Here is a 13,459-nt window from a genome sequence, read left to right as displayed (position 1 = left end):
TGCTCTTCTTTCTTTAAATTCTATTAGAAATCTCATCTACTCCTAAGGTTACCATAACTCATTTCTATATCAATGATTCCATAACACACCCAATTCCTTTTTAAGACCCTGTTCAGTATTTTCTTTTCTTGTCTTTTCTTTCCAGGTATATTCTGCCAGAAATATTCTTTTTTTTTTAATTTTAATCCAAGTTAGTTAACATATACTGTAATAATGATTTCAGGAATAAGATTTAGTGATTCACCACTTACATATAATACACAGTGTCATCCCAACAGGTGTTCTCTCCTGTCCAATACGTTCTAAGTAACCTCTAGACGTATACACCTGTATGTTCTGCTGCCATTCTGTTTTACTGTGAGTTATTTTATAATAGTGATGGTTTCCAATTTGAAGTTCTTCTGACATAAAATTACAACCTTTTATAAAGTATTTTTCTCTTTCTTTTGTTTATTTATTTTGAGAGAGAGACAGAGAGAAAAAAGGCTCAAACTCATGAACCATGAGATCATGACATGAGCCAAAATTGGACTCTTAACCAACTGAGGCAGCCAGACACCCCATAAAAATACAACCTTAATAGTATGAAACCAAGGATCACATCTTTTAGATGACAAGTTTAGTCCTACTCTTGTTACTTTTTTCAAAGTGTATTTGTAAGCCCAATTTTTCATAGCTGGTAATAAAAACTCTTGTGGAAGCTTCATTTAACATAGAAGCTTTTTGAGTGGAAGCGAAAAAATAGTTTCATTTAAATTTGCAGACTTAGCATGTCTTCAAAGGCTTTAATAGGAAAAGCAGTTATATTTAAGATATTTTGTTTTGAAAAAGCAAAATTATTAGTGTTTAAAGATAGCCTTTTATATGTGCTTGGTATTTTTATATTCTTTACTTCAAAACATGCAGGTGCAATGTCACAATATCTGCAGATGTTGATTTCTGATTATAGAACTCTTATCTTCTGCAGAGCATGGTTTAATTTTTATCCACCATGGAAATGAAGAGCGTAATACATTTTGGATTCAAATAAAGATAACTTTCTAAGGTCCTCTTTTGATTACAATCATCTTTCTTAGGCTTCCACTTCACTTATAGTACATTAAATCATTCTTTAAAAAAATGTTTTGATACCAGTAGAGTATATGTAAATAACATCCCTAATAGTTTACTATGTTGTAAGGTGACTTTGTGTGGAAGTGGATCAAAGTTAGGTGCCCTGGCTAGCTAGTATGGTATGGTGGGTTGAATAATGGCCCCTCAAAAACATCTACACCCTAATCCCTAAAAATTGTGAATATGTTACATGAGGGGGAAAAATGCTGATATTATTACATTAAGGATCTTGAAATGGAAGATTATCCAGAAGTCCTGAATGTAATTAAGGAATTCTCATAAGAAGAAGGCCCAAGGGTCAAAGACAAAAGAAGATGGGATGATGGAAGCATCACATTGATACAATCTGAAAATGAAAGACGGGACCACAAACCAAGGAACACAGGCAACCTCTACAGGCTGGAAAAGAATAAACCTGTGTTGTTCTAGGCCTTTAAGCTTGTTTGTTATAGCAATATAAGACTAATGTGTACAGTTTTAAAATACTCCATACTTAAGTAACCAAAAAAGAAATAAGAAATTAAGTTTCACTCTAATCAATAACATAAATTCAGTATATTGGCAGTATATAATAGTAGAAAGAGCACTGTTTTAGAGTTTGAATTGTTTTAGAGTCTGAATTCAAATTATAACTCTACTACTTAATAACAGTTTTGACTTTAGTCAACACAGTTGACATCTCTAAGTATCTGTTTGCTCATGTATAAAATAAGGATGATATTGTCATTAATCTTCTAGGTTGCAGATACAAATTAAATTAGTTAATATATGTAAAGCATTTATCATTGAGATTGATGAATTCCAGTGTTGATGGGTGTCAGAGTGCATGAATGAGAATCATGCATGCCCTGTCTATAGAGGCCAGAGAACACTCAGCTCCAACCAATCACTGTCATATAAAGATGAGAGGCAAGTGCTGCCCGATGGTCCATCTTCAGTCTAGAGAGACTTTAAATAGAAATTTTAATTTGAAATTTCTTTTAAAATGTTTAAATAGTCTTTTTAAATCATGAAATAAAAACTGAAATCTTAGGGCACCTGGGTGACTCCGTTGGTTACACATCAGACTTTGGCTCAGATCATGATCTCACAGTTCCTGCGTTGGGCCTGGTGCCAGGCTCTGTGCTGACAGCTCAGAGCCTGGAGTCTGCTTTGAATTCTGTGTCTCCCTCTCTCTCTGCCCCTCCCTGCTCACATTCTCTTTCTCTCTCTCACTCAAAAATAAATAAAGCATTTTTTAAAAACTGAAATCTTGTCAGATTTAGCCCATGTGACCATTTTGTGATCTCTGACCAACCACATGGTAGGTACTCTATGTTGTTCATACTTATAAACAATGACAACCTAGACAAGATGCTGAATCCAGCAATGTTTTTACTGATCCTCTTCCTCTTCCCTTTCTCTTCCCTCATGCCCTCCATCCCAGATTTGTGTTGCAGACTGACTGCAAATGTGGTGTTCTCTCTGGGCCTCCTGTGCCAAATAGGTCTCCACAATCAAGACCTAGGTTCCAAGTTCAGCACATTTCCAGGTCTCCAGAGGTGTCCCAGGCCATGTCAGTGCCCCACCACTATCCAAACAGACCTAGCCTGCATCTCAGGCAACTCAGTTTGGGCAGAAATAAGGAAAGCTAAAACTGCTCTAGAACTTAAAACTACAATAAGACATAAAGTGTATTAATTTTCTTAATATTACAGGGGAAAAAAGGAGGGAAAAATCCTAGCTCATTTAAACAGGAAATCACTCTTTAGTCCTTGGCAAGACTTATACAAATTTAATTTGTCTTGTATGGAATAGGAAAATAGCCAGACTATTTACATAAATTTAATTTTTAAAATCAATTAAGACTTCCCTATATAAGATCAATGAATTTGAGTACCATGCAAAGGAGGTACTATGGCTAATTTTAGTAGTACAGTTCACTTTCTGTAACTGTCAATACTATTCTTTAGACAAAGGATAAGTAATATAGAAACAATGACAACAAAATGAGAGAAACTTTTTATCAAAAACTATTCAAGCATATTTTTCTGCTTCATCTGAAAGGAAAAAAGAAAAAAAAACCTTATATAATAAACAATTATAGTTATTGAATGTAAGAAACAGTCCTTCAAAATAGTACCTGATATGATGAACAAAGGAAAGAAGTGAATGTACACAGCATGTAAAATTTCTGAAAACTTAGTCTAGAAAAAAGATAATAAGATGTGTTTTATAGTTTGGAATGGTGAAGAAAAATCCTAACCATGCTGATTTGGCAAGGCACAGAGACATAATCAGGACACCTTCAGTGACAAGGGCTCTAGGGTAAGAAAACCTATGGATAACTGAAACTGGAAAACCCTTCAAGGCATGACCCAGCCCCAGGAACTGATTGCTTTCTCTGCCTTTCACTCATAGTCAACATGGCTGTGCATTTCTCTCTGCATATCTGCTTTGGACTACTCTTACTCCCATCTACTCATTCCCCAGTCTAAATTCCAGAGAGAGCAGTCTGACTGACTTAGATAGCAACCATTGTTCCCACTGGACAGAGCCATGAGAACCACCAGATAACCACTCAGATTAACAGCCACCTGTAGACTGGCCACATTCTTCAGGTCAGATGCCCAGCTATGTGCACAAAAATAGCCATTCATGTGTAGTATACAGAACAGAGCTGCCTTGCTGAAGATGCAGAGGTCTGATCAGCTAGAAGAAGAAGTTAGGGATAGAAATTATACTTTGTTTTAAATATCAAACAGAATTCTAGACTCTGAAAACTCCTTAGTTTCCACCTGATTTATAAACTAAAAACTTAAGAGACACTAACCAATGTGGATAAGATGAATTTTATTTTTATTTTTTTGATAAAATACCATATATTTTCTAGTTTTCATGATTTAAATATATTTGCATAATTCAGTTAAATCAAACTATGTTTTAGCTTTTTTTTTCTCTGCTAAAGAATATAGCTAATTTTGATTTCCTGATTCCTGAAACACTCATAAGTCAATAAAAGCTCTGGCATGCTTCGTATATATCAATGCTGTACAGATCTGAAAGAGTTAATATACTTTTTAAAAGGAAGATAATTTACTCCAGTTGAGCTGGTGGAACACTTTGTGTTTATATTACATTTTTCTTGAATGGATTCTTTATCTAATCCTCACAGAAATCCCCATGACAAAAGTATTTCTCATTTTATGGATGAGGAAACTGTTAGAGAAAAGCAACTTATCTAGAGTTACCCAGAGAATTAGTGATGTAAGGATTAGAGCTCTGTGTTTAGTACCTAGCACTAGTATCTCACCACATTCCTTAATGCCCGCACATAAATTGCATTTTCTAGATTAATTAATCCCAGTACAAAAGTCCCTGAAACAAAAATGACATTGAGACAGGACAGGATCCCTCATCCTGACACAGTACCAAAGCTACCTTAGATGGATCTGTATTCTTGTTTGTTGATTAGTTCATTTCTTTACTTGTGATGATTTATCTTAAAGTAAAAACACAAAAACAAAAAAAAATTTTTTTAATATGAAAATCCCTTCAAAACTTTTTGGGACATTAAAACTGACTAAAAGACTTCTAACCTCTGGCCCAAGGCAAGGACCCCATCTGGGTCCTTAATATGGGCTCCAGCTTCTACCTGTAAACCTCCAGCAATGGGCGTTTCACTGCCTCACAAAGCCATATGTTTCACTATTAGATAAGTTTAATTGTTAGAATGTTTGGAATTTTGTTTGTTTTGTAAGTCCCAATGATGGTTCTTTCTTCTGCCTTCTAGTGTATATGAAATAAGTCTTTTCTATGCAGCAGTACTTCAAAGAATTTGAAATAACTGCTAGGTCACTAGTTAGTCTTTAGCTATTTTAGACCCAAAGTTTCTTCACCATTCCTCATATGAGATAATTTCCAGAACTCTCACTTACTCAGATTCCTTCTCCACTGGGTTGTTTATAGATTGCATGAACATTTCTAATATAAAGTATTACATTTTTCAAATCTGTGACATTTTAGGACACTCCTTCAGGTTCTATTTTATACTCATTGCTGTAATGCTTGTCAGCTTCTTCCATGGCATTTGATAATCCACAAAGATATAATAAAATTTCAAGTATGATAAAAATGTTATAATTAAAATTATTCTAAGAACACTGTATATTCTAGGCGCTATAAATTAAAAACTAAAAGCAAGCTGTGTCAAAATACAATCTTGGATTATAATTATTAATTATACATTTCTTAAAACTGTGTTATTTCTTATTTTATTCCAAATATTCATTCATTAAGATGAAAATGATAGTGTCATTTATGCATCTAATCAAGGTACTCAGGCTTAGTTTTTTTTTTTAATTCACCTAACATCTAATTACTCAGATATTGTTGGTGTCCAATAAAAGGAATTTTGTTTTTGAGATAGAACTCACAATGTATTTGGTGTTATAAGAGTTAGAAATACAACCAAGTGATGTGTCACCCACATCAAACATTCCAACCAATGAAAGCATTTTCAAGTCTTCTTTTTACACCCATCCAAAAACAAATTGAACCAGCACCTGTCTAATTCACAACCTTATTTCCAAATCAGTTTCTGTCTTTGGATTCCTCCTTTTCCAGCAATTATTAAGTGCCACTGATAATATGTGGAAGGTTAATGGCTTTCTGCATCACTTATTTCCTCACTTAAAGACAGAAGCAGATGTTTCACACCTGTGCGGCTCTCCACAAGAGGACAAAGCAGTTTGGAAGTGTATTACAGAGGCCCAGTGTGAGATGCTTCCAGGCCAAAGACAAAATTAGCCAGGTGTGTGGAGAGCAAGCTAAGTACTCATTCTTGCACATTCAGTAAAAGCAACCATATCAGAACACTTTGACTCCAGATTTTACTATCTGCCGTGGGCACACATTCCAGGGCAGAATTTGACCAAGTGTACTGATGAGATCTGGCAATTGCTACGCAATGTGCCCGGAGCACAGTTGGCAGAAAGACTTACAGTATTCATTTGGGAAGCTACAAACGAGGGGATCCTGCTGTCCATGTGTGAAGCTGGGGAAAAATACAGTGTGAGGTTGACAAAACTTCACCCAGATGCCAGAGCAAGATTTGCCGTGTATTTTAGATTTCTTCCATGATGAGGATGATGCAAACAATCTGACCATCTGTTCCCACAAACAAATAACATGCTGCCTGGATAAAAAGACACCCACACTGACTATAGTTGATGGGGCTCCTTTTGTTTTAAGTCCTCATGATTATGTTTAAAGTTTTTCTGCTTTGAATCCAAAAATGGGCAATAACTAGTTTCTCATCTTCATCGACAAGCTGTGATTAAGGACTTATTTTGTAATTTAAATGCTTATCCACAGAGCAAATTAGGTTGTAATTAATTTCTGAATAACCTAGACTTGTCATAGTAGAGTTAGGGTCATTTTACAAGGGGTTGGTAATGTCTAAAAAAGACCTGGTAAGGCACAATGATCTACTTAGGGTTACTTTAATCCAAATGTTATGATTATAAACAAAAATTCCTTATTAGAAGGGGACAAAAGAACTGTTGCAGAACAGTCAGTCATTTAATTGGTGCTAGCAGAAATGTAATAGTGTAAATCTAATGCATATCCTGTAGCTTAAATGAGTGATGGAAGTATGTGTTGCAGCTTATTATCACATGCCTTGCTAAGAAATAGGGAATAAAAGCCCCTTAAGAAATACTCTGTTTTACATATTCTGCTTGTTGTATATTCAGGAGAGGTTTTTATTATTATTTTGGTCATATTTCATGCTCTCTTTCAATTCTAACTTGGGGACAGGGTGTGGTTGCTCCCAGAAAAATGGTTCATAACACAAAGGTTCATAACTCCTTTCTGGCCCAGACTTCTTGGAAGACCTCATGTTAACCTTAGAGCCTCTCCATGTAAAATTTGCATAGGCAACATACAGTTTCAAAAGTTCCAGTCCATGAGTGCACTAGACCCCTGTGGCCAGAGATTAAGAACTTTGCTCTCAAATATCTTACCATAATTACCCCAGTGTTTGCGGATATAGGAAAAAGATTCTGCTGTCATTTTCCTAGCCAGCAATATGTAGCATAATGTTAGAGATCTGAACAATTTATTTTTGGTTGGATAAAGAGAAATGGAAAAATATGGATTGACCCAAATACATAGGGAAAATAGATCCTTCACTCTTATTTCTACCAAAAGCCTCTTAGTACAAAATAACATATTGAAAGTGCAATTTTTTTTACTTTGAAATCTGTTCAGTACTGATAAGCTCACTAGTGTACCACATGTGCTTGTATAAAAAGGACCCTATCCTGCACTCTCAGTAAGATTCCATACACGTGGAAACATTTCATCTGGAATATAGTCTTTAGACAGAGACTCCAAAGACATGATTATAGTAATGGTCGTTTGTATCCTAAGTAAAGTCAAGAATTCGGGGGGTTTTCATTTAAACATTATACTGTGGTTTCCATCTTCTAGCCAAAATTACTAGAATCCCAAAATAAATGTAGGTAGGAGATACATAATGAAGAAATCTGTTTGGTATAATCCAGGGATTTAAGCTTTCTTAGCCATAAACCTTTAAAAACTCTAAGTACTGAGTCAATTTTATGATTTCCTTTATTCCTGAAACATGTTCCTGAAAAGTTTTATACACTGGAAGATTTTAGGTAGATCATAGGAATTTTCATATTAAATGACGTGTATGCTAAGAGCTTTTATAAAACTAAATGATCACCCCCTGATGTATCATTTTTGTGAATCCAGATTTTCAATACTGAATTGGCTTAAGTTTTTTCAATTATAATTTATTACAAAAATATAAGAGTTATGATTTTAGTATTGATTCTAATTTTCTGAGCACAGTACATCCAATTAAAAATAAATTAGAAACTGTGGACAATGAAAAACCATTGAATTGTGTTCATTCTATTTCTTTGCTCCTTCTATATTTTCTTTTTATATAAAATAATTTACTTTCATTAAATTTTCTCTATAATCCAAATATTTACCAATGAATTGATTATTCCCTTGGTACACTACAATTTAAACTATATTAATTGGAAATTGTATTTGTAGGTTTGAAGGGAAAATTTTAATTTCTGGACTGAAAAAGAAGCTAGTACATATTAGTTTGCATTGCTTATTCAGAAAAGATGTCATAAATAAAGATGATCAAATCAGAAACAAAGATTTTATTTCATTAAAAAAAATTAGAATGCAAAATTCTGAAATAATGTCCATGACATCACTTCTGCCTATTTAATTTTTCCGAATTTTATGAGGCTTCATTTTCAGCCACAAATTATGAATAATGCTTTAGCAGAGCCAAAATACCTTTTGAATGATTACTCCTAGTTAATCTCAGCTTTGCTAGTTTCAAAAAGATATATACTATGAACTTTTTGTTTCACAATACAACTTTAAGTATACTTTTCATCAGCCTGAAGGTGTCTACAAGTTACCTGCTCCTGCATGAGATCCACTTAGTTTAGCAGGAATCCTAGGGGAGGCATTCCTGAGACTATTTTGGAGAAAAAAATGGTATCTCTGTAACTTATGCTGTCCAAGATAACTTATCAACAGTGGCATATATTCTTCTGTCTGTATTTGTTTCCTTTCCATAGATAAAATCTCTGAGAAAAATTCACTCAAATCTATGACCACAACCCCTGACCATCAAAATCCAACAGAATCAAAGGAAATGATGCCAGAGCAGAAGGAAATGGAAACTGGGAAAGAAGTCCTAGTCAGGTGAGAAATCAATAAAATACATAATACCTGTTAGAGGCATTGCTCAGCCCCTGCTGAAAAATTCAAACACCTGTTCCCCACTTTAGCTGAGCAAAGTGCAGGGCAACAGTAGTCACATAACACAGGAGAACTGCTTGAAACTAAAAGTTACTTTCTGTCTAGTTCATTGTCTCTTACTAGCTAGTCCTGGCCCCTAACCCGGATCCCTAGGCAGCCATGTGGCTATAGGCCAAATCACACCAACAAAAGCATTGCAATCACATGTCTGAGTCATTAATATCATCATGGAAACAGCCTACATATTTACTAGGCATGAATTTTAAAAAGAAGGAATTGAAGAGAATATATAATTCTTCTCTGAGTTCACAAAGAAATAGCTATCCCAATTCTAAAAATATTTTATTGTTTGATTATTATTTCCTTTCATCAGCTAAAGAGAGTGTGGCATGATAACCAAGAATAATTACAGAAACAGGTAATCTTTATGCCACTGAAGGAATACAATTTTATAAATACTTCCTACAGAATTATTGGATATATACCAAAAGAGATGACAGCTTTAATGTGAATCAGTGAATCCATAGAAAAACCCAACTAAGAGCCCCTTCATTTTGCCACTCTTGGCATGCTATTATGTGCCTGCTGATCCAATTTGAATTGCTTAATTATAGTTAATATAATTGAAATAGGCTTATGAAACAATAAAAGCATACTCTTCATATTTAACAGGCAAGAAGCGTTGTCACTTAAAAAGAAATTAGGAGTATCTCTTCCTCCTCCCAACTCATTCTCCCCACCTCTTTCTCAACAGCTCCTCCACTGTGTTAAACCTTGTGCTGCCAATAGGCGTTACAGTGATAATCTAGGACCCAATATATTGCATACCGAGCAATAGGCATCAGAAAGAGAAAGTACGTTTTCAATAAATACACATTTTTCTGTATATGAGATTAAACACAAGTTTACTCTATCACATGCATGCACACACACACACACACACACACACACACAGTATAACAAAAATTAAACCTGACATATTATTTAGGCAGAGAGATGTTTAAACTCTGGGGTAAAGACTAAAATCTTACAATTGGGGTAAGCAATTATTTATATTATTTATAACTGTTAGTATTTACAGAATGATTTGCAGTTCTTTTAGTTGGTCATTGTTATCTTCACTCTACAGATAAGCAGCCAAGGCACAAGGAGGTTAATTAGTTTGCCCATAGTAATAGGGTCAGGTCAGCCAAGATTGGAGTGCACAGGACTCAGATTCCTGAGTGGAACTTTTTCCTTTTTCCTCCCTCTCACCGGTACACTTACTTTAATCAACAGCTTAACCTTCTGAACCAATATCTCTTCCTACCATTTCTTTTAGTTTATTTAATTTTTTGTAATAATCAGTGGTGATAGGTAGATTTTCAAAGGACTGAAGTGGAAGCCATAACTAACATTTTTAGGGATATATTCCTCTTAACCCAAATCCATTGCCAGTACAGTACTTTAACTCTTCTGAAATATAAAAAGGGAAAACTTTCAATTACCTATAAAGTGGGTCAGTCAGCACATCTCAGAAACATAAAACTCCTTGACATACTTCTAAAACCATGCCTGGTCTGTCTCTTCCCCTACCTTCCTATCCTTCTACTCCAACCACATTGGTCCTATTTCAGTCCTTTGTACTTGTGAATTGATTATTCTCTGGAATAATTTATTATTCTATCTGCAGTTTAGGCAGCAAAGTAGCTTGAGAATTATTGACAAACTGAGTAAATCCAAGTTAGCGTAAAACTCTTACTTTATTGTTAGTGGTCTAGTCACACTTCTCCTTGGGATTGAGTAAAGACCAGCTGCACTGAAGAAACAACTTTAAAGGGTCACTAGAAGTTCCAGTGTCACTTTTGACTAATATTACAGGAATTCCAATACCATGTACAGCTTACCAAAGCCTTCCTGTTTTGATTTCATAGGCATCAGTAGTACCATATCTAGAATCCTAGCTAGCACAGTTTTTATACATCATTAGAAAATATCAATGATTAAATAACTTCCAGTTGTGTTATTTCACAATACTTTCAATGAGTAAAGATCATTTTGGTATTTGCAGTTATGAAAAATCAATAACTTTAACCTTGAGCAAGGTCAGGTTTTTAAAAGTATTTTTTCCCCTAGAAAAACATTAAGTATTTGATTGATCAAAGGCAATAGATGCTTGTGAGTGACTGATTCTCACCTCAAGTTTTTGAATTTGCAAAAAGTTCAATTATTAATAAATAAAATTTTAAAGTATATTTCTTACTCTAAGTGCATTTATATTATATTCTGGTTTAGGCCTTGGATTGAATAGGGATCATGCATCTAGACTGATCAATAAATATTGAGGAGAATACATGTTATGGATTTTCCTGTCTCTGTATGTAAAGTGAAGTTTGATATCATTGTTTACACTCTTAATTTCTGTCACACTCAGAAGATGCACAGAGGTGTACAACAAGAGAACTAACTATATAAGTATATTTATATGTAATATGATCTGTATATATATTATATAACAGATTTATTATAAAGAATTGAGTTACATGATTAGGGAGGCTGAGTAGTCCCAATATCTTCAGTCAGCAAGCTAGAGGGCCAGGAAAGGCAATGATGTAGTTCCAGTCTGAGTATGAAGGCTTAAGAACCAGAACTACTGGTATAGCTCCAGTCCAAAAGCTGGCAGACTGAAGACCCAGGAAGACCCAGGAAGAACCATTCATTTTGAGTCCGAGGGCAAGAAGTTATGTCCCAGCCTACAAACTGGAAGAGATTTCTAGCCAGAATCCAACTATTATGACAAGCTGTTCTTGGACTTCCAGTCTTCAGATCTGCAAGAGATAAATTTCTGTTGTTTATATACCTCCTAGTCCATAGAACTTTGTTACAGTAACCTGAACTAAGACATCACCCAGCCCAGCCCTGAACTTTTTAACATAGAGCCTTCCTAATGTTCTTTTATGACAGGGACTCAGATATTGCTTTGTAAGGATAAAACAGTATAGATATATGGTTAAGCCAAATTTGGATATATTGATTTACCTATTTATATAAACACAAAACGTGAGTAAAATTTACATTATTATTATAAAGATGTAAATTCCTAAAATAAAAAATCACTTTTTTCATCTAGTCCTCTATAAATTCTAAATAAAGCCTAAAACTAATTTTATAGCCACAATAATAATAGTTGTCACAAATACATATCAGCCGAGAAGGAGATATTTTTTGAGATATCCAAGTATAACATGTCTACAGTTCTGACTGGAATCCATTTGTATTTCTTTATTCTTTCTTTTATGTCCTTTCACAACATTTTCTAAATCGTCTATCCAGGGAAAAGAAATTCTTTGCAAATCTTCCCTGAAAAAAGCAACCAATTCATTATCTTGTCAGATGAATCATTTAGCTTCTGAAAGACATGGGGTTCACCCCTGGAAAGTCCCATTGATGCCATTTGTCTATTACCAAGAAAAACAGCTTGTTTCTGCCATTCCATCTCAGCACATTCTTATTTATTAATATAAAAAACTATATTTTGATGGACACTAATGAATAGCAAGCAAAAGAAGATGTGTTTTGCCTGGAAACATCAAATAGCTATGTCTGGAAAAGGAGACAGAGTTGAATGGTTGATAGGTTAAGTGGTTAAATGATGAACAAGCAAGTGAGTGAAATGTTCAGTGCCCGTGACTGGGGTGCACTGCAAGACTGACTTTTACAGTATAGTATATGACTTTCTATCACCATTGCTACCCATAATACCAAGAAGGAAGGTTATTTCTATGAATAGTCTTCTTTGTTCATAATAGCAATCAGTCTCTATTTGGGTGGTTTTAAAATAGGCAATCATTTCACAGCAGGAACAATGAGAACAGAATAGAATTCAGAATCTTATCAGCACTCATAAACACTGCCGTTTATTGTCTTGTAGCTAGAAAAAGCAAGAGTCACTGCAGTAAAGATGCTTAAAAATCCATATGTGATTTTATAGTTGAAATAGAAAAGGAATGTCAGCTATCAAGTATACCAAAATAAAATATAATTTATACTTGAATAATTTAAAAGCTTGTAAAAAAAGAAAATTAGTTACATATTTGCCAATTTTATGTAAAGCATAACAAAAATGATGTGTTATTACTTTTAGCCCCAAATTTAAATTTTTCTCTGTGATAAGCAATATCTTTATAGTCAAGCATTACAAACACTTTTAACAACAGATTGGCATCTGTTTTTAATAATGGCATCATTTTTAATAATGATTGCTAAGTGCTATTTCTAGTAATATGGCAGACTAAAGGTTTATAGAAAATTATTTGGGGAGAATGTAACTAAATATACTAGATAAAATATGAAACCTACATTTGAATACATGCCTGAGCTGATGGAAAATAAGTTCTATTGTTAGAAAGTTTCATGAATTGGTGTTTGCTCTGAGAATTTATTCCAAACTTTTATGGCCTAGATTTATTTAAGTTAAAATGTGTCATTAATGAGACAAAACCTGGGGTTAAATGGCCTATTAGGACAGGTTGGAGACTCTTCCATAAAACTAGGATTTTAA

At 34.3% G+C, this 13,459-nt stretch overlaps 1 protein-coding gene across 1 annotated transcript in view; it reads left to right on the top strand.

The window, feature by feature from the left end:
• The window catches only part of CNGB3 (cyclic nucleotide gated channel subunit beta 3), a 243,675-nt gene that overhangs the window by 106,185 nt on the left and 124,031 nt on the right, over window positions 1-13,459 (top strand). The window contains exon 7 of the mRNA XM_029923457.1: window positions 8,736-8,862. Within this exon, the coding sequence (XP_029779317.1) occupies window positions 8,736-8,862 (127 nt within the window). The remainder of the gene's footprint in view (window positions 1-8,735; window positions 8,863-13,459) is intronic.

The sequence above is a fragment of the Suricata suricatta genome, chromosome 15 (assembly GCF_006229205.1).
Source record: "Suricata suricatta isolate VVHF042 chromosome 15, meerkat_22Aug2017_6uvM2_HiC, whole genome shotgun sequence".
Taxonomy (NCBI): Eukaryota; Metazoa; Chordata; class Mammalia; order Carnivora; family Herpestidae; genus Suricata; species Suricata suricatta.
This window is presented reverse-complemented; position numbering and strand designations above follow the sequence as displayed.